General features: G+C 38.7%; 1 protein-coding gene across 2 annotated transcripts in view; it reads left to right on the forward strand.

Moving 5' to 3' along the window:
• MAPK14 (mitogen-activated protein kinase 14) overlaps positions 1-22,535 on the forward strand; it is a 75,421-nt gene that overhangs the window by 14,453 nt on the left and 38,433 nt on the right. For both annotated transcript variants that reach the window (XM_065913172.1, XM_065913173.1), the window contains exons 2-3: positions 10,090-10,219; positions 16,646-16,704. In XM_065913172.1, coding sequence (XP_065769244.1) covers positions 10,090-10,219; positions 16,646-16,704 — 189 coding nt within the window. The remainder of the gene's footprint in view (positions 1-10,089; positions 10,220-16,645; positions 16,705-22,535) is intronic.

Below are 22,535 nucleotides of genomic sequence, written 5' to 3' on the forward strand. Positions count from 1 at the left end.
TTTCTCCCCAAGTAGATATTTTAACTAATTTAGTGTATTAATGAGAATTTGTTAATTCAGCGTAACTACAGATTTTAATCGGAGAAGGAAATGGCAACCCGCTCCAGTATTCTTGCCTAGGAAATCCCATGGAGGGAGGAGGAGCCTGGTGGCCTACAGTCCATGGGGTCACAAAAGAGTTGGACACCGCTTAGTGACTAAACAACAACAGATTTTAATATATTTAAATATTTGCTTCCAAAAATGAGTAAAATTGTCTTGTCTTCTTAACCATTGTTGAAAGTTCCTTTTTCCTTAACATCATTCAGGGATTAGAGAAGTGATCTGTGACCATTAAGAAACATTGCTAAATCACTTACGGTTCCCACAAATTACTCAGATACTTGGCAGGTATTGCTCATTCTTCATTCTGTTGGGGAAAAGCCAAATTGTTCTTTGAGAAAATCTTTGTACAGTTGTTTGTGCTCTCATGCTCTGTGGATGTGGGCAGTTGTCCTGCTTAGACAGCATCTCACCGTCTAAGAGGTTGTCTCCCTTGCTTTAAGTACCGGTTGACTCAGCATATTGATCTGCCTTTACCTTGGAATGCAGTCACTCTTAAAGCCACGTTCCAGTCATAGAGCATAAACACAAAGTTCCTGTGTCTCTTTACCTGTCAAGAGCGCAGTTGATGGAAGTCATCTTTGGAAGATTGTCTGAGGAATATGGAGCTTATTATCTATTTTTCTAAGGTTTCTTCTTGGATTGAGTCTGTCAGAGAGCAGTAGGCCATGCTGTTTTGTCCTCTCCTTCCTGCTTTTGCTCATGAACTGTGTTTTGACCTTATGAGACAGTCTCTGCTGATGGATACTCTTAAGTGAAGAACCATCTGAAACCCACTATTAGAATTGTGTAAGGATGTTGATTAGGACATTGTTGCCACATTATATAGTGTCTCCTTCATAAACATACACAGGAGGAACTCTTCTCTGGTTTTACTACAGGAATAATTATGCGTCTCCTCAGTTCTCCAAGTACCTGGATTGTTTTTATTATATGGTTCCTATGATTCATGTTTTAACTGGTTGTAGTCTCGTTGCGATGGCTTTATTCGGCTCAGAGCCAAATTTGGGGCCCACCTCTAACGGGTATTTAAAAAGGACCTCATGATAAGCATTTGCACTAACCTCGCCCATACATAATTTCTTATTTATCTTGTTTATTTTCCCCTAATCATGTACTCTTATGTCAAATTGTATATCTATCATTCTAAGCTACTTTAAATCCCTTATAAAATAAAGCTGGATATATGTAAGTAAATTTAGAAATTAAACAAAATTAGGGTATTAAGGATCTAGTAAGCCAATTTTTTTTTCAGAGAGGGGAGGCAAATATGAACGGATAACAAAACATTTAATTTTATTTAATGAATATTATTGTGTCCTAGGCAGTAGATTCATAGTAACAGTAGATAAGTGACAATGGCGTTCTCACATTATAAAAACGATTTTTAATGAATTTTATATTCCCCCCCCCCCTTTTTTTTTTTTACTGTAGCAATTGTTTTTTATAAGGTGTGAATTAATTTTAGGACTTTATGACTTTACAATTGGGGGGAAAACTTACTGAGCAATGTGTCCTGGATTTTAGTTTGGAGAACCTGATCTTCATAAAGATAATTCCATTTTATGATGTTGTTCATGAAAACATGGTTTTATTTGTAGTTACAGTTTTTAAGATGTGATTAAGAAGAACCTTCCCAACTATAATACAAATAAGTATAATAATAAAGGCAAAGCCAGTAGCTGGGGTTGTCCTTATCTCAGAAAGCTTGGCATCCTGGAAAAAATAGTGAGCACTGAAATTAGATCTGAATTTGAATCCCACTGCAAATGAATTATATACCCTTCAGTGAGTTGTTAATATTTATGACCATTAGTTTCTTATTTTGGAAGTAAATGATCTCACAAAGTTATCGTAAGGATTAAATGAAATATTTCCCAAATAATATGTGGCATGATCAGCTATTCAGTAATTTGAATTTCTTCTTCTCTGAGTATTCAATTGATTTTATCAGGTGATTTTTAAAAAATTATTAGGAATTTCTTCTTTGGGTAATTACAGTTTAGGATGAAAAATGTGGTTTCCTCTTTCTTTGTATATTGCCTTGATTAGTGATAAAACAGGTTAGGTTGAAGCAAGTTAAATGCTTAAAAAGATGAAGGAAGGGATGGAACATGTATTTGCTTTAGCAGCTTTGGCTATGGGATTACTAATAATCTGAGAGCAGTTTCTCTGAAGAATTCCTGTTTGTTCCCTTTTGTAGGTAAAATATGTTTTAAAAGGTGGGAGTGTATGTCCTTTGAAGTAAAAATTATTAGTCTGTTCTAAGGAAATCATGCAATTATGGAAGAAGCAATGTGAGCAAAGATGTCTATTTTAGTAGTGTTTATATTATTAGTGTGTATGAATGAATGAAATAGCTATAATGCCCATCAATAAGACAGTGAGTAGATTGTGGTTCACATATTTTTGAAATTATGGTAAATGAATGTTTGATAAAATGGAAAATGCTTATGACTTAGATAATGAGGGTAAAATTTATTTATATACTTTGAGGATAGCCATATAGGTATCATTTGATGGAAATATAGTTGTCAGTAGTGGTTTTATGAAAGTTAGAAAATATGCCTCTTTTTGTTTGTTTTAGGGTAACAAAAAAGCACAGATGACTTATGCTTCTAACTTTAGTGACAACCTTATTAAAAGATATAAGTTCATTTTTAAAAAAAGGATAGAAAAATGTATATTAAAAAGCAAAAGTGTTAAAATCTTGAGTATATTAGACACTGCTTCTCTGCTTATGTGTATGTACCTGAATGAGTTTACATTTTTTCCCCATAGATGGGCTAATCCTTCACTTCTAAAACCTGTTCTCTTTCCCATTAGCAGTATAACAAGAGTCTAATGGTTGCAGAGTTTAAGAGTTTAATGGTTGCAGTGTATGGTACATGTAATATATACCATAGTTTATAAACTCTCCTGTATTGGATATTACAGTAGTTTATAGTTTTGTTCTTGTGAACAAGCTGCAGTGAACATTTGTGTATTTTGAATCCAACTTACATATTTATCTTTTTTGTTTGTTTTTATTTCAGTTGCATATTTATATTTTAAACCCAACTTATATATTTTTATTTTTTTTTATTTATTTATTTTTTTTAATATTATTTTATTAGTTGGAGGCCAATCACTTTACAACATTTCAGTGGGTTTTGTCATACATTGACATGAATCAGCCATATAGTTACACGTATTCCCCATCCCGATCCCCCCTCCCACCTCCCTCCCCACCCGACTCCTCAGGGTCCTCCCAGTGCACCAGGCCCGAGCACCTGACTCATGTATCCCACCTGGGCTGGTGGTCCGTTTCACCATAGATAATATACATGCTGTTCTTTCAAAACATCCCACCCTCACGTTCTCCCCTAGAGTTCAAAAGTCTGTTCTGTACTTCTGTGTCTCTTTTTCTGTTTTGCATATAGGGTTATCGCCACCATCTATCTAAATTCCGTATATATGTGTTAGTACACTGTAATGTTCTTTATCTTTCTGGCTTACTTCACTCTCAATGTTCATCGCAGCACTGTTTATAATAGCCAGGACATGGAAGCAACCCAGATGCCCATCAGCAGATGAATGGATAAGGAAGCTGTGGTACATATACACCATGGAATATTACTCAGCCGTTAAAAAGAATTCATTTGAATCAGTTCTAATGAGATGGATGAAACTGGAGCCCATTAAACCCAACTTATATATTTTTAAACCCCACTTTTTAAAAAGTGTAATAGTTACACTATATTATTGGGCATTCTTTCCTTTCATGTATGTTTCATCATCCCAGTAGTTAGATGGTTAAGTTCTGTGATATCAGGTACTATGTTTAATGTTTCTTTTGTATCCACAAAAAAATCTCATGAAGGAGAAATTTCAGTAAATACCTAGGAAGTGATATTTTGGTAATTATGAGGTACCACATCATTGACTATTTTAGTGTTTTAGTGTCACAGGAAGTAGTATAACTTTAGAGATTAAAAATTTCCCCTTGATAAAGTAATGTATATTGAGTGAAAGTTATTTCTTTTGAAATACTTTTCGTTAATATTATTCTAAGTTCAATGTAAGATCACCAGGAAAACTTTTTCTGTATGAGATGCAATTAATAATAGTAGGACACATTTTAGAAAAGAAACAGAGTCCATACAATTAGAATATATTTTAAATGGACTGAACTGTTAAGTTGAACTTGCTTTTCTGTTATGGTATAGTGGCTAAAGAGTTCATGCTTGAAACACACACATGGAGAATCCCAGCTCTGCCATTTTCTGTCTGTGTAGGTACTTTAGTCAACCTCTTATCTGTAAAGTGGAAATAATAATAATGTCTTATAAAGTTGTGATGCAGGTGTTCATTCATGTAAAAATTAAAGCCAGTGCTTAACAGTAATAAACACTCAATACAAATGTAAGCTTTTAACATTAATATCAATTTCTTATTGGATGCTGTTGAACTTATAAGAATTGAGGGCCAAATGATAAAGTTGAAGTTTTTTCTTTTATATTTCATTTTTATATTTTTGTTAAGCATTTATTCAGACTGGACCATAAGCCAGGCATTACTATAAGTCCTATGTAATATAGTACTGAATAAAACAGAAGACCCTTTCTGCTTGCAAGGTGCTTATGATGAGTGGAAAAGACAAACATCATCATGTCTCATATTTGAACTTTACCATGGACCAGGCCCTTTTCTAAACCTATTACAAAAGTTATCACATTTAATCTTAACAAACATCCCACAGATGAGATGTAAACATTATCCTCATTTTATATATGAGGTTGAGAGAATTTAATTAACTTCCTCAAAGTTATATAGCTTCTGACTGGCAGAACTGGAATTAAAATTCAGGTATTCTTAATACCAAAGCCCCAGTCCTTGTTTAACCACTCTGCTGGATGGTAGATAAACATACAGTAATAAATTGTGATTATTGAAGTTTGCAGGGTACTGATTAACCCTAGCCTTCCTTTTGCTGAATAGATACAGAAGTCAAATAGAGATAAAAATGTGTACTTTTTTATTGAACAGCTGATACGGGGAATGATCTGGACAGGCAGCTCCAATGGGCCTCTTCTTTCTTCCCCAGTGAATTGACTTTGCACACTCAGGCACAGGCCAGCTAGAAACCTGTGGCATTCCTTGCTCCTGGAGGCACCAACAGGCTCCCCAGCAGAGGAGAGGGAGGAAGCGCTCAGCCTGCAGGTAGGCTGGCAAGACTTTGAGGTGGAGAGCTGAGGAGGTTGGGTCACACAGGAGCAGTGGCCGTTTTCCCAGTCTCAGGAGAACCTGAGAGGGGTTCTGAGAGGAGTATAACTTCCTTGGTACGTCCAAGAAGGAAGAAGGTCCTATTTCCTGGGTTTGTAGGAACAGGGGAGCGGAAGAAAAATGGCCCCCTGTCCCTTCATGTAGAATAAGGAAGGAAACAAGGAGGGTGTTTGTGACAGAGCGTAGCTGCTTTAGGAGTTATAATAACTCTTAGAAACATCTCTTAGATACATTTAAGGCAGGGCTTGAAGGATAAGGATTCGGCTGGGGCGGGGGGCGGGCGTTGTAGAGTTGAAAGTGGGGGAGAAAGGCCTCTCAGGGACCAGGGACAGCCTCTGTGAGGAGTTTAAGGAACTGAAAGGAGTAGCATGTTCAGAACATGTTGAGGGGAAGGAAGGAGTTGCATAGAAACAGGCCGGAGTGGTTAATGGTGGTCAGGTCACCTGAGCCTCGTAGCTTGTGACAGGAAATGTGCATTTTATTTTATATGCCCAGGACATTCCTTGAAGGATTTGAAGCAGGGGAGTGGTGTCATCTAATTTATATTTTTAAAAGATTGTATTAGGTGGTGGTGGAGGGGGGTACATTGTGTGTGTCGTGCTCAGTTCTGTCTGACTGCGACCCCGTGGACCATAGCCCGTCAGGCTCCTCTGTCCATGGGACTTCCCAGGCAAGAATACTGGAGTGGCTTGCCATTTCTGATCAAAAGCACGCCTCCTGTGTCTCCTGCATTAGCAGGGTTGTTTGTTTTTTTGTTTTTTTTTTTAATACCATTGAGCCACCTGGGAAGCTGGAGAGTCCTTTAGAAGGGAATGAAACAGGAGGCAGGAGATGAGTATTGGAAGATGCTCTGCTGATGAGTGTGACTTGGACTAGGATGAAGCCCTGAAAATGAAGAGAAGTTGAATTTGAGGTGTATCTTGGAGGTGGATACCACAAGACTTTCTGATGGATTTGGGTGCGGCCAGGAGACTGGAAGAAAAGGAATAATAATTAAGATGACACTTCAAATGTCTAGCTTGAGCAACTGAATGGGAAAGTCTGTTTGTTGAGATAAAGGAGGCAGGGAGAGGAACAGTTCTGGGTGTCTGAACTTGGCTAAATTGAAGTTGTCCAGCTAGGTAGTCAGGTTCTGAGAAGAGATTTCAGTGGGAAACATAGATTTGGGAGTTTTCAATATGCAGATGGCATTTAATTTAAAGTCATGGGTGTAGATGAGAACATCTAGGAGAACATGGAAGAGAGAAGAGAAGAGGGCCTGGTCTGTGTCCTGAAGAACTCCAGCATGCAGAGCCTGAGTAGAGGAACCCCAGAGAAGGAGCTACTGTGGGAGGCATAGAAACCAGGAGAGCGACTTCCCTGGGGGCCAGTGGCTGCGGCTTCACGCTTCCAGTGCAGGGGGCCTGTTTGAACCCTGGTCAGGGAACTAGAGCCCACATCCCATAACTCAGAGTTCTTACGCCACAACTAAAGATCCCCGGTGTCCCAGCTAAGACCTGGTGCAGCCAAATAGACAATACATAAATATTTAAAAATTAATAAGTACTATAAAGAAAAAGCCAGTACAATGTGCTGACAGGGACCCTAGGTTAGAGTTGTTTAGAGGAAAGGAAAGTGTTAACCATGTCAGTTGCTAATACAGAAAAGTGGCCATTTGTTAATAGAGGTCATTAACGACCTGAAAAGAGTGGTTTCAGTGGACTGGATTGAGGAAAGAACGGAAGCAGAGGAAATAGTGCTTCGCAAACCGTAAGATGTGTGTGAATTACTTGGAGATCTTGTCAAAATGAGATTCTACTTTGGGGCCTGAGACTCTCCATTTCTAAAGACCCCCCCCAGATAGTGCAGTGCTGCTGGTTCATGAAGTACCAGAGGTATAGACTAGTGGTCCTCAGAGTTCACTGTGTGTTAGAATTATGTGGTCAGCTTGATAAAAAAATAGGATTTGGAGTTTCTGATTCAGTAGTTCTGGGATGTCACCTGAGCATTTACATTTTTTATAAGTTCCTGGGTGGCATTGATGCTGCTGGTCTAGAAATCACACTTTGAGAACTACTGGGGGATTTTAACTGTAATGGGGAGGTTTCAAGGGAAATTTTTTTGTTTGTTGAGGATGAGAAATAACTGCGCATACTTACACTGGTGAGAATGATCCAGGAGAAAAGAATAAAGAGAAAAAGGGAACCAAGGAGTGAATTCCTTGAGAATATGAGGGAACGTGGCACCAAAGCATGTATTGAGGTCTTGGGTTTTTGTAAGAAAGGGAGTGTCTCCTTAGTCACAGAACGAGAAAAAGCAGAGAAGATGGGTCCCAGTGTAGATGGGTATGTAGGTAGATTTACTGGGAGACAGATGGAGCTCCCTTTTGATGTTTTCTATTTTCTCAGTGAAAGCAAGAGCAGCTCCTGAGGGAGGAGGGTAAGTGGAGGTTTGAGGAGAGAGATGGTGTCAGATGGAGTTTGAGTAGAAAAATGGACTTAGTAAAAAAGTGGCAGCATTGGGAGCCTTATTTATGATTAAGATCAGAAATTAAGAACGAAACCATTCTGTATGACTGTGCATTCTTTTTTCTTCAACCACAGTTTTTGGATTCTCGACAGGAGAATAAATAGTTAAGATCATCCAAAGTTAATTTATCTGGGTGAGTATATCAGAGGGGGTAGGGAGTTTTATAAGAGAATACAGTCTAAGGCAGGCAAGAAGGGAAATGAAGACGGGAGGGCTGAAGGATAGAAACAGTCAATGAATTGTTGTAGTCAGAATACAAATAAGCTAATAGGAGCAGACTAAAATGCATAGGAAGTTTGCGATGTCATTCTCCATATTGTAGGCAGGCAGCTTTTGGTGGTGATAGAGGGCCCAGGGTGTGACCCTGGAGGTGGAGTTTGGATGACCTTGGACAGGGTGGAGTTTCCTGGAGAGGCCAGGAAACCAAGAGGCCAGGAAGTTGCCTGTACCCTCCACCTGGATGCTGAAGTTGCCAAGAATGATGACAGAAGTTGGGAGGGGAGAGAGACTTTGAGATAGGAACTAACTTTTTGGTGAGTGATGGAAAATTCCAAGTGAGTGGATAACAGCAACTGAGAGGGAAAGATGGTGGCAAGCAGGAGCTTTTGTAAATCAAAGGGAAAGTCATGGTCTGGAAGTGGAAACAGTTGGCAAAGAGAACACCTACCCCCCTACCTGCTAGCGGCGAGGCGCCTGGGATACGAGAGAGTCCACTCTAAGGCGTGGCTGTCAGAGGAGTGTCTTCAAGGGACAGCCTAGTTCTGTTAATGCAAGGAGATGGAGGAAAAGTTCGGAAGTTGAAGATTTACCAGAGTTTATTACACACTGGGAATTGAAAGGCAGGGACAGAGTATGAGCATTTAGGAGCGAAGGGAGGGGAACTTCTGGAGCCATTACATAGTCATATGGGAAAGAGAGTTTGGTAAGAATAGATAATCAGAAAGTCTTGAATGTGCAGATTAGAGATTGAGATAAGCAGGAGAGTGAGACATGATGGAATTAGCCTGTACAGTCTCTAAAAATAATTAAAATACACATCATGTTTCTTGTTGTAGCTGTCCTGTGTGGTCTAGCCTTTGTCTATATCTCTGATCTTACTCTTTTCCAAGCTCCCCATATCCCCTATGTTCTGTCTACACAAGCTGTTTCTCCTGTCACTCCAGCATGCCCTTGCTCTTCTGAGAGGCAGCGTAGCAAAGTGGTTGATAGCAGGAGCTCAGGGTCCAGCCTTCCTGCACTGTTACTTTCTAGATTTGTGATTGTGGGCAAGTTATTTAACCTCCTTGTGCTTCAGTTTCCTTATCTATAAATGGGAATGATACTAAAGACTCAGTAAACGTTAATATTAATAATAGTTTTCTGCTTGAAGCTCTTTTCCCCTTTATCTTTACATGGTTGCTACTTATCATTCACTTCCCTCAGCTCAAATGTACTTCCTCCAACATCATAGCTAATGTAGCTTAGCTCCACCAGCTTTCTGTCGCTCTTTATCCCATTATTCTGTTTTAGTCAGTCATAGCATTTATCACTATTTGAAATTTATTTTATTATTCTGCTCTTCCGCTCTCCCCCTATTCCCTGAGGTCAGAGACATGTTAATTTATTCCCGACTATTACCTGAGCTTCTAGAAAGTGACAAATACTTTGTATTTCATAAAGAAATTTTTATGCCAACTCACTGTCCTGAAAACATGGTGGTTTTCAAGGTCTCTGATCAGGCAGCATTTGGTGGCAAAGAGACAGTGAGGCCTCGGCCAAGGAGATGGATGGAATCCAGCTCTTTGTCCCAATCTATTGGCTCATCTAGATCAGGTGGCTGCCTATTTTTGTGTTATTGGGACACAGCCACATCCATTTAAAAATTTATTATCTGCTGCTTTCCAGTTCCAACCATGGAGTTGAGTTGTTGAGACACAGACCCTACGCCTCACAAAGTTTAAAATATTTACTCTCTAGCCCTTCACGGAAAAAATCTGCTGATCCTTGATTTAGATGCATAGGAAAAAAAAGATAAGAAGGAAACACCAAAAATGATTAACAGATTACTTTGCTTAGTGGGCTTATAGATCATTTTAAGTTTTATTTTCAGTTATTTTGTATTTTATTATAAGCCCATTTAATTTAGAAATCAAATAGCCTTTATAAATGCTAATTTTGATATATTTAGAGAACATTTAATGAATTTTTTATGGTTTTCTTTTTTTTTTCCCTTAGTGCTGCTTTTGACACGAAAACTGGGTTACGTGTCGCAGTGAAGAAGCTATCCAGACCATTTCAGTCCATTATTCATGCCAAAAGAACCTACAGAGAACTGCGGTTACTTAAACATATGAAGCATGAAAATGTAAGTTATTAATTCAGGCAGAATAAATTCTGCTGTTTAATAGACTAGAAGAATTGTGTTTTAATTACTGCAAATGGAAATGCATTAGAGTACATTAAACTTTGGACCATCCTTCTTATACTGGGGTGTTAGAGGCCACTGCATTATGTCATGTAGCTACTGAAAGACTTGGGATTAAATTGGTACATATTCCTGGAGTTTGAGTTTTACTTAAAGATTTTTACAGGGAAAGCCTATAAAATTTTTTTAAATAAAAATGAGTATTATGAGATAAAGCAAAATTCACAAGGATTTTTAAGAGAAAGTACTACAAAGAAGTTTAGTATTCTTGTTTTACTTAGGACTATATTATCAGAGTATGGGAATCCATGGTATTTTGTGGTGTTATGGGTGTTTTCAGTAGAGAAGTTTGAGAAAGAGTGCCTTAGGTTCACTGAATGGGTATTATTTTCTAGATAATTTAATATTATAATTTTTCCCCTGAATCTTCAAAAGACAGCTTTTCCAGATTCAGGTATTTTAATAAATGTGACACAGACATTGTTTAAGTTAAATATAATGTTTTCTTTGCTGTCAGTTTGGAAATTTGAAAACAAAGCCATCCTGCAAAGGAGGGCTTGTAAATCCTAATAGCATAAATAAATGAATGCAGTTGGATTATTAGAGGAAAGTGAAAAAAAAAAATTGACTGAGGGCACTTATTTTCCATTTCAAAATCAAGTTTAAAAAGATTTATGTGATTGCTGTATGAAAGAAATTGTAAAATTTGTAGCATTTTAGAAATAGTGGCCATAGAGATTTTAGAATCATTTGACCCAATTGATGGTTACTGTGTAGGAAAAAAATCACAATCTAAAAATTACCTGGCTATTCAGACTTTTTTCTGTTTCAATTATTGAAATTTTTTGTCTTCAGAGTAAGAAAAATGTATCAAAATACATTTGTTTCACAAAGTGCAGATTTCTTCTAAATTGAGAGCATGGTGACTTAAATTTGTAGTTGGATTATGGATTCTGCTTATTTATTTTCATGTTTTAATTGCATACTGTGAGAAAGTCCCGTTTTCCACAGACAGCTTCCTTTCCTAGGTGTAGTTTTATATGAGCTTCATGTGCAAACTTGAATTTTTAAAAAGTTCAGTGCAGAGCTGCAGCCTTCCTAATCAGTGACATGTTTATAAGAAGCTGAAATATGTGGAAAGAGCTGGCTGGAGAAGCTTCATTCCGAAGTCTGCATAAAATCAAGGTGGCCTGGCAGCTTAACTGATGGGTTTACATATGGTTTTAACACAATTGATTATGTATGCTATTTTTCATTACACGTTAATAAATGTGACAGAGACACTGTCATAGCTTTTTAAATATAAAGAACACTTTGAAAATGGAATGCAAGCCAAACATTTATGGAACCCCAAAGCACCTCCAAGAGGCCCCAGGATCCCACTGATGTTGCCTATACTAATTTAAGACCGTCTAGTTTTAGAAGATTACCAGCACTATAATTTATTGTTCTGCTTTATTTCATGGTCATTTTAAGCCAGTGTTTATGGCAAAAAATTATTTTGGGTTATCTGAATCCATGCCTTGGCTTTTCTAATGATCACTAAAGCAACCTTATTTAGTATTTTCTATTTTAATTTTCTGTTCTGAGATCCTTTGAAGTGTGTCTTGTATGATATTGGGCTGGTTACATTTGGACCATTCTGTGTTTGTAGAAACGAAGAGGCCACGGTGATAGGATGCAATTACAAGTTTAATTGAGGATTTTAAGAGGAATTCCTTTATCTTCTTCTTCTTTTTCTTTCATTTTTTAAAAAATAACTGTTCTGGGCCACTGTCCCAAGCTTTAGCTCACTGTTAGGCCTCCATCGACAGCAGCAGCAATAGCAACTTAAAACTCTTAAAAAATTTAAGTATTGCTACCAAATAGAATTTTTAGGTGCCAGGTATACAAATGATCTTTTACACAAAAATGCCTCTGACTTACAATTCATAGTTTATCTTAAGTTATTTATATTATTAGTGATAATGAATGGCATATACAATTTTCATATGGATTTACAAGAGCTAGGGGATGTCCTTTATGAGTGGTAAGAGTTACTCACAACAAACTTAACCTGGCCCATTCCTGACTGAACTTTTGACCTTGATCTCATCAACACTTGGTCTAAGGCAGATTAAAGGGAAGCAGACTGCTGGCTACATCCTTTTGCTAAGTTATTATTGCCTGGTTAAGGGCCTGGAGATCTGTGCATTTTAAAATTTAAAAATGATTAAGGGAATCCTTTTATAAATTTTATTTGGGAGTCTTAGATTTGATCTTACTATGATAGAGCAAGTGGTTTTTGTGTTTTGTGTTAAATACATTAAATATTGTCTTTGGTCACTGAGCTAAAGTGATTTTTGAGTTGTGTCAGTTTAATAAAGATGTATAACTTCTGTCTGTTAACTTTTGGATCATTATAGAACAGTGATTCAAATATCTCTGTCATCAGAGATATTTGCTGATTATTTGCATTATAAATGTCTTTTTAAAGTATTTAATTCCTAAGTTACTTTTTAAAGTGTCTGAAAGCATATAGTGGCAGAAAAAGTAAGGAAATAGGCTAAAATATAATTTGAATTACAAGCAAATTTCCATTTAAAAAATGAGAAATGAATTGATTATGGAATATTCCCCTGATCTACTTTAATGCTGGGAAACTTTTGTTTCATAGTATTTTCTAATATTTAATACTCCATAAATATGACGAACATTTCACGGAAAGATGGGCACAGTAAAAGAAATGGCAAGGACCTACCAGAAGCAGAAGAGATTAAAAAGAGGTGGCAAGAATACACAGAAGAACTATAAAAAAAGATCTTAATGACAGATAACCACGATGGTGTGGTCACTCACCTAGACCCAGACATCCTGGGCTTGAAGTCAAGCAGACCTTAGGAAACATTACTACCAGCAAAACTAGTGGAGGTGATGGGATCCCAGCTGAGCTTTTTAAAATCCTGAAATGATGCTGTTAAAGTGCTGCACTGAGTATGCCAGCAAATTTGGAAAACTCAACAGTGGCCACAGGACTGGAAAAGTTCAGTTTTCATTACAATCCAAAAGAAGGGCAATGCCAAAGAATGTTCAAACTACTGTACAATACTGCTCCTTTCACATGCTGGCAAAGTAATGCTCAAAACCCTTCAAGTAGGCTTCAGCAGTATATGAATCAAGAACTTCCAGATGTACAAGCTGGATTTAGAAAAAGCAGAGGAACCAGAGATCAAGTTACCAACATCCATTGGATCATAGAAAAAGCAAGGGAATTCCAGAAAAACGTCTGCTTCATTGACTACGCTAAAGTCTTTGACGGTGTGGATCACAACAAGCTCTGGAAAATTCTTAAAGAAATGGGAGTACTAAACCACCTTACCTGTTTTCTGAGAAACCTGTATGCAGGTAAAGAAGCAACAGTTAGAACCGGACATGGGGCAATGGACTGGTTCAAAATTGGGAAAGGAGTCCGTCAAGACTGTATATTGTCACCCTGCTTATTTAACTTATATGCAGAGTACATCATGTGAAATGCCAGTCTGGATGAATCACAAACTGAAATCAAGATTGCCAGGAGAAATATCAACAACCTCAAATGTACAAATGATACACCACTCTAATGACACAAAACGAAGAGGAACTAAAGAGCCTCTTGATTAGGGTGAAAGAGGAGAGTGAAAAACCTGGCTTAAAATTCAGCTTTCAAAAAACCAAGATCATGGCATCTAGTCCCATCACTTCATGGCAAATAGTTGTGGAAAAGTGGAAGCAATGTCAGAGTTTATTTTCTTGGGCTCCAAAATCACTGCAGATGGTGACTGCAGCCTTGAAATTAAAAGACACTTGTTCATTAGACAAACCTAGACAGCGTATTAAAAAACAGAGACATAACTTTGCAGACAAAGGTTTGTATCGTCAAAGCTATGATTTTTCCCGTAGTCATGTAAGGGCGTGAGTCTAGTTGCTCAGTTGTGTCTGACTCTTGCAACCCCGTAGACCGCAGCCCATCAGGCTACTCTGTCCATGGGATTTCCTGGGAAAGAATACTGGAGTGGGTTGCCATTTCCTTCTCCAGGGGATCTTCCTGACCCAGGAATCGAACCTGCTTCTCCTGCATAGGAGGTCGGGTTCTTTACCACTGAACCACCAGGAAAGCCCACGAGTGTGAGAGTTGGACCATAAAGACAGCTGAGTATTGAACAATTGATGGTTTTAGTTGTTCCACGGTATGTGGGATCTTGCTGGATCAGGGATCAAACCCATGTTTCTGGCATTGGCAGGTAGATTCTTTATCACTGAGTCACCAGGGAAACCCAATTGAAAAACAATTGACATGAGAATAGTCATATGTTAAGTCACAAGGAAGGATACAGAAGTATACATAGTATTACTCCAGTTTAATTTATGTACATCAGAAAAATCGAAGTATCTCAAAATATTAGTGTTAGTGATAATGGATAGTACTATTGTAGATAATTTTGGTTTTCTTATGTCTGGTTGTCTTAATAAGAAGATGATTGATAGCTATCTTTCCTTTGGAAAAAGATGCAAAGACTTTCCAGGGCCTTTTTTTAGTTTGTTTCTCTTTTGGGTTCAGCCTGTAATAGAAATTGGTTTGAAAAATTGGTATTTGGTTGAATGACATAACTTTCTGATTAGAAGTGCTCTTTTTCATGATAATATTTCGAGTGTTAGTGTATTTTACTTTTAGAGCTGTTTATTTAGCTTGGTTGGTTAGAGCAGCATGCTAAGTCTGCAGCTATGGGTCAGTTTTCATGAAGGCCATTTAGCTTTTGTATGTTTCACTTCCAGATACTCTTAAATCTTTCTGGGCATATTACACATGAGTTATGTGTCTTGCTTGCCTGCTTAGTGCCTAGCTTTGTAGAAATGAGTCTTCTGGGTTTCAGGAGGAACTGGGGAAGAGGGGTATGGTAAATGTGGATTGAATGAGTAAAAGGCACTCAGTCGTGTTCGACCCTGAGACCCCATGGACTATATAGTCCATGGAATTCTCCAGGCCAGAATACTGGAGTGGGTAGCCATTCCCTTCTCCAGGGGGTCTTCCCAACCCAGGGATTGAACCCAGGTCTCCTGCATTGCAGGTGGATTCTTTACCTGCTGAGCTACCAGGGAAGCCCAAGAATACCGGGGTGGGTAGCCTGTTCCTTCTCCAGCAGATTAATCAGCATAAATCCATGCCCAGAAAAACTGCTCAAAGACAGTAGGTTACTGAGTATTAAGTAGCTCTTTGTTTTATCTTTGTGTAAAGTTAGCTTTTTTTTTCCTTCCATTTTTATAGTCTGATCTAAATACCTGATACTGATTAAGGGAATTACCTTAGGACTTCTCCTAGTGGTCCAGTAGTTAAGAATCTGCCTGCTAATGCAGAGGACATGGGTTTCATCCCTGATGGGGGAAGATTCCACATGCCGTGAGACAACTACGCCTGTGCGTCACAACTACTGAGTCCTCGATCTGTAGCCCGCGGGCCACAGCTGCTGCAGTCTGAGAGCTCAAGGGTTTCTTGTTGCTCTGCAACAGGAGAAACCACTGCAGTGAGAAGCCCAGGTACTGCCACGAAGTATAGCCCCTGCTTGCTGCAACTGGAGAAAGCCACCCGCAGTAATGAAGACCCAGTGCAGCCATAATAAATAAATAAATTTTAAAAATATACATTTATTTATTTGGCTGCATTGGGCCTTAGTTGAGGCAGGATCTTCACTGAGGCATGCGGGATCTTTTGTTGTGGCTCCAGGGCTCAGTTGACCCACAGCACGTGGGATCTTAGTTCCCCAACCAGGGAACGAACCCGAGTCCCCTGCACTGGAAGGCAAATTCTTAACCACTGGACCATCAGGGAAGTCCCAATAAATAAATTTTTAAAAAATAAAAAAATGATCTTAATATTAAGAATGTTATAAGAATAGTACCAAGAATATACTGAGAGGATATATTGGGGCTTTAAAATGTCAGTGCTGAAGATTATATGGTAATTTTTATTGAATAATAACATTTTAAAAGGAAAAATGATAATATAGCAACAACTGTAAAAACACATCTTTTTTCTGTTAATTGTTAAATTATTAGTGCATGTGTAAGTTGAGTCCTAAATCTTTTTGCTTCCTGATAATCTAATGGCTACATGTGACTAAATTCTAAAGACATGAAGATTTTAATGGTTTATTATGAAAAGTGATGTTTGACAAGTAAGAAGCAAAAGTGTAATTTGGGTAAAAAATGAATTGGAGTCATTAAGTATATGAAGATGTGACGTTATTGAACTAGGAGCAGGATTTAATAGGAATTATTTCCTGTTAAAATGACTGAGGCCTTATGGCTAAGTTCAATATTTATTTACTGTTTGATTTTTATGTTTTGTTACAGGTGATTGGTCTGTTGGATGTTTTCACACCTGCAAGGTCTCTGGAGGAATTCAATGATGTGTGAGTAAATCTTTTGTGTTTGCCTTCCTCAGCTAGAGTTTGAAGATTACCAGCCCATCTTTACTCCTGAACCTCTTTGCAGTATTAGATTTAGATTCTTTATTCCTGTCACCCAGCTCTTCTGGGGGATGGGGGATGGATACAGAAGAGTGTATTTGGGTGATATATATTCGTATTTTCATCATCTCAGGCACGTTGTGCCCTATTTGGAGAGACCGTGGTGAGTCCTGGCAAGAGTTCCATGGAGAAGAGTGCAGGGAGTTTTGAGCGTAATTTTTATTCTCAAATCGCCTGTCCTCGCTTTTAAAAGGACATGTTTACATCAGGAAATGTAGTGGAGCCCGGTTCCATATCATTTCTTCCATTTCTTTTATCCTTTGGGAAATACAGGCTGATCTTTGAAGTACTGGGTTTCTGTTCAGGGACAAGTTCAGACAGCTGATAGATAGTGCTGATGTCCCAGTTTTGTGACCATCTCCACTATTTTAGCCTGGGACACCTGGAAAGCAGAGCCTGAGATTCTCAGGAACCGGTAGTCAGGGTCTAGGGAAAATGCAACAGGGAGGGAGAGAAAGCTGCTATGAGGATATGTTATTAAGCTGGTCACCGTTGTGAGCACCTGGGATGAAAATTACCAAGGTCTTGTAGAAAGCTGTACGGAACGCAGCTCAGATGGAGAGCATTTATTTCTGGCTCCTGACTCCACTGTGAAGAGTGCCCTCACCTGGGGCAGTAGTGTTCTCACATGCCCAGGATGCACATGTGTGTGTGCAAGACAGAGTCCAGAAGGTGTCGTGGGAGTTGGGCCTGTGGGAGTTCTCTGTTGTTCCTTTTCCGAAATCTGGTCCCCAATTCACAGATATGCTATACCATAAGAGAGAAGGAACACCTTGAGTTCAGAGTTAACACGGGTTTTTTTCATTTATTTTTATTAATTGGAGGCTAGTTACTTTACAGTATTGTAGTGGGTTTTGTCATACATTGACATGAATCAGCCATGGAGTTACATGTATTCCCCATCCCGATCCCCCCTCCCACCTCCCTCTCTACCCGATCCCTTTTTGTCCTATTGAAATTTTGGTATTACTGGAAAGGATGACTGTGGTAAGAAATTGCAGGTCCTGGCTGCCCTTCACAGCCTCTACTCTCTATTGACGCCGAGGATGAACTTAACTCCACCCATCCTGAGTTCAGTTTCTCCTTCCCTTATCCTAGGCCAAGTGCCCATTTCCCAGAGAGCAAGCTTGGCGGGTGGGGGAGATAAACTATGTTTGAGCTTGTGTGTTCTGTCTAATGAAAGGGGAAAAGAAATGTAGAATATTAATTAGAAAGAGAAGGAAGAAAGGTAACAAAAAATTTCCCACCACTTGAGGTTAGTTGCAATGTAATATGCCTGAGAGGAGACGATGAGAAAAGGGGAGTTCGGTCTAAGTGCGAGAACTCCCACCCACATTAGCCTGGATCCTGCTGATGAGAGTTTGAGACTCAAGCAAAGGGGGGGTAGGAGATAATAACCAAGAACATCTGTGCTTCCTGAGCCCTGCTTGACATTACTGTGGAGGCCTCCAAAGCCTCCTTACTGGATGCTGCCCAGGCAGGGACACGGGTGTTGCAGGTTGTTGAGTCCTGCTGTAGACTGTGCTCGGAAAAGAGAGTATTGCAGTGATGCTTTTTTTTTTTTTAACATTAATTAATTTTTACTTTTTTGAGGAATTAATTTTTTAGAGCAGCTTTAGGTTTACAACAAAATTGAGAGCTTTCCCCATTATCAACATCACTCAACAAGAATGGTATATGTATATGTATTTTTTTACCAAGAATGAAGCTGACACGTCATAATTACACAGAGTTCATAGTTTATTGTAGGAGTCACTCTTAGTATTGTACATTCTATGGATTTAAACAAATATATAATGTCATACCATTATAATATGTTACAGTGTATTCTTACTGCCCTAGGAATGATGCTTTTTTATATTCTACGTGTGGAAAAATTGCTAAAGTATTAATAATATACTTGGAAAACATTTGAATAAGGATTGAGCGCTAGCTCAAAATGTTAGGTGCAATGAGGATTGAATTTTTTTTTTTTTAAGAAAGGAATTGATTTGTTGACCTGGGCTAATGCTGTATTTTGCCTCTCTCAGGCATACAAAATTGGATTATGAGTCTGTTTTCCTATGTCAACAGGCATATAAGGCTTTTGTTTTTGAGAGGTTAAGTTTTATCCATTATAGGGCCTGTTGGCTCTTTTATCCATTTGAAGGCCCATTGACTACAAGCATACCCATTGAACAGAAGTTGCATTTATTTCTTCATTCATTCAACAAATACCAAGCAGGAATCGATTCTTTCTACTTAACAGTAGCTAGGTTCTATTTACTTATTAATTTCCAGCTTTATTGAGATATAACTGACATACAACACTGTGTGGTTTGGGTCATGATTCTTTATAAACAAGATTTTAGTTTATTTGTTGGGAGCAAATCTCAGGACTATGTGTTGAATACTTGCTGAGCAGAGTGTTAGAACAGGGCTCAGGATAATCAGAAACACTGGTCTTTTTCCTGATGAATCAAAATCTTGTTGGGGGAAATAAGTTAAAGACACTTTAGGAACCCGTTTATCAGTTTCTATGGCACCATAGATGTCAGGCAAGTGTATGCTTCTCCGTTCTTTGTCTTGTCACAACAAAGGTTTGAAGTGACGGACGTTACAGCCCCCTCAGCGCGTCACAGCTCTCGGGTCTTGGACAGACCGTGTTATAGCTCTTAAATAAATCAGTGTTACAGTTCAGTGTTACAGCTCTTTTTTATTTAGATAAGAGCAGGAAAATCCATCTTCAAGGCATGAGGGCACGTTGATCCAAAGACCCGAAGAGGAGAGCACCACATCGTGCGGGAGAGAGAGACAGAGAGAGAGAGAAAGAGCGTACGCACGCGTGGGAGAGAGAGAGAGAGAGACACACACACACAGAGAGAGAAGGAGCATATGCACGCGTGGGAGAGAGAGAGAGAGAGAGAGACAGAGAGAGAAAGAGCATATGCACGCATGGGAGAGAGAGAACCCTTTGGCTCCTCTTTTTATGTTTTTTTCTTCCCCCTGGGCCTGTCCTATGCAAATTGGGCTTAGGCAGGAGCGCTGTTCTACCCGAAGTCCTCTCTCCGGTCTTCAGACCTTCCTTTGACCTTCCTCTGTTCTATTTTCGTGGGCTTTTCCCTTCCTTGTCTTTTTGCCACTGCCATTTTGGACTCCTTTTCCCTATTCTAACTACCTAACAAGTTGACTATACCTTGTTAATACCTTGGACAAGTCACTTTGCCTTTCTGGGTCCCAGTTAATGTCTGTGTAAAATGATGAAAATTGGGGTCGTTCTCTTCTGAAGTGTTTTCAATCCCAGAGAATCTCTGAAAATATAATGATGAACCTAAGGGATATCTTTTGGGAAATGTTCCATTGTTACCTTTTTATGGTGTATGTATCACTGAAAAGAAAATTAGTGCTTTTTTAAGACTGGGGTTATTTCAGGTTTTGCCAAAGTCGTTTTGGAATTTGCACAAGAGGTCAAACATCTTCACTGACAGTTGCAGAGTGTGCAAATTTAAATACTTTTAGAAAGCTGGCCTAACCTGGGCTCGGTGTTTGGCAACACAATACCTGCATTTCCTAAACTCGTTCAAATACACATTAAAATAGCATAAACAAAGACCCAGTGTTCCGGCCAAATCAAACAGGCTGAAGGCGCAAATGATTCTGCGGGCTGCCATGTTTAGAGCAGACAGTGATTTTCAACAAGAATTTTCTGTGCTAATTAAAATCTCAATTTTGCATATTTATAGTTGGCTTTAAATCATGTCTTGTGTGTATCTGTCCCTTTACATTTCAGGCAGCACTTTTCATTTATCATGCACTTCAACGTTTTACTGAATTTTAAATTTCTAGTTAATTTAGGCACCCTACGTACTTTCATTTGTAAGACTATACTTTTCAGAAAGGAATAATAAACAGGTAGTGAGTTTTGATCGTTAGAAACAATGTTCAGTTACTGAATCTGATAGATAGACCTGGCGTTTGGAAAATGTGGCATTAAAAGATGAGTACTCCAAGTTGTTCTTGACTGCCATGTGATGTGGTTGTACAGATCACAAAATTTTATAAGATATAGCTAGATATTTTTAATGACTAGATATCATTTGGACATTTCTGTTTGCTTCTTGATGGTAATATTTGGCAGGAGGTGGCATGTATATACCTTAGTGAAGTCACTCAGTTGTGTCTGACTCTTTATGACCCCATGTAGCCCACCAGGCTCCTCCATCCATGGGATTTTCCAGGCAAGAATACTGGAGTGGGTTGCCATTTCCTTCTCCAGGGGATCTTCCTGACCCAGAGATCGAACCCGGGTATCCCGCATCGCAGGCAGACTCTTTACCGTCTGAGTCACAAGGGAAGCCCTGTATATGCCTTATGCATTCTGCAAATATTTACTTGTCAATAGAAATCCAGAATCTTGAAATAGCCAGTATTAGAATGTAACCCATAGAGTCAGCTGCAACTTTGTGCTGCAGTGACATTGCCTCTTGTTAACTGTAGTGGTTCTGTGATCAAGTTTACTGGACAATGTGCTCGCTTCGGCAGCACATATACTAAAAAAGTTTACTAGACAATGAAGAGTTTTGGACTCTTAATGTAAACAACTCAAGGGTTAGGTAAAAAACAGTCTTTGCCTACTCTTTTCTGCCATTTTCCCCCTTGTTTTACAACTTCCCATCCAGGGTTTGTTTACCTCCCTTGTTACAGTTCCTTATCTCTGCTTGGTTCGTGAAAAGAGTTATGGAAGTGAGATTTTAGATTCTACTGTGATTGAGCAGAAGACCTGTAACAGGGTCAGTCAGCAAGCCATTGTTTTCGTGAAAGCCAATGGATAGATAATTACCTAGTTTATTTAGCCTTCCACTAACTGAAAATGATTGTTCAGCCACTAGGTGTAGCCTTTTATATCAGTGTAAAAGTTGCTGATTGTACTGAATAGGTAAAGGACATTTTTAGATTTATATTTAAGTACTCATTTATGGAGAATGTAGCAAATAAACATGATCCTTAATGATAGATTGAGACTCTTGTTAATTGGAGAGAAGAACAATTTAAATGACCAAACAAAATACAGTGTGGTAGTTCTGAAAGATCCTGCATGATGTTTGCTCCTGTACACTCTCTGACCTCATCCAGTACTTTCCCACTCACTCTCTCCATTCCAGCCACTCTGGCTTCTCTATTCTTCCCTGAATACAGACATCCACATTCTCAGTAGGACCTTTGCCCGGGTTTCTAATGTTGACTTCAAACACTCTCCCCACATATCCACATGACTGGCTCCTTCATTTCCTTCAAGACTGTGAAAGGTCATTTCATCAGAAGCTTTTCTCCCCCTCACCATCTTAGCTGAAATATTACACTGTCGGGGCCTACTCCTACTTTGTTCTTAGCAGATTTTATCATCATGTATTTGTTATTGTCTGTCTGCTGCCTCTAGCTTGCAAGCTCTATTATTAGAGCAGGGAGTTTATTTTCTTTCTTGTTGAGTCTTTAGTAGTTACAAATTTTCAGAAGTTGAGAGAGATGAACTGAATTATATAATACCACAAATAAAATTGTACATATCTTAATTCTCTTTGGCTCTATTTCTAACCGCATTTTTATTGATCCGGAGCTCTATTATTTGGATGTTTGCTGACCCTTCTTGAATAGACACGATGTCAAAACTAAAGGCCTTCAGTTGCATATGGTCTCATTAATAAAATGAAGCATAAATGCTTACCTAAAACAACTTA

Source organism: Muntiacus reevesi, chromosome 20 (genome assembly GCF_963930625.1).
Source record: "Muntiacus reevesi chromosome 20, mMunRee1.1, whole genome shotgun sequence".
NCBI lineage: Eukaryota > Metazoa > Chordata > Mammalia > Artiodactyla > Cervidae > Muntiacus > Muntiacus reevesi.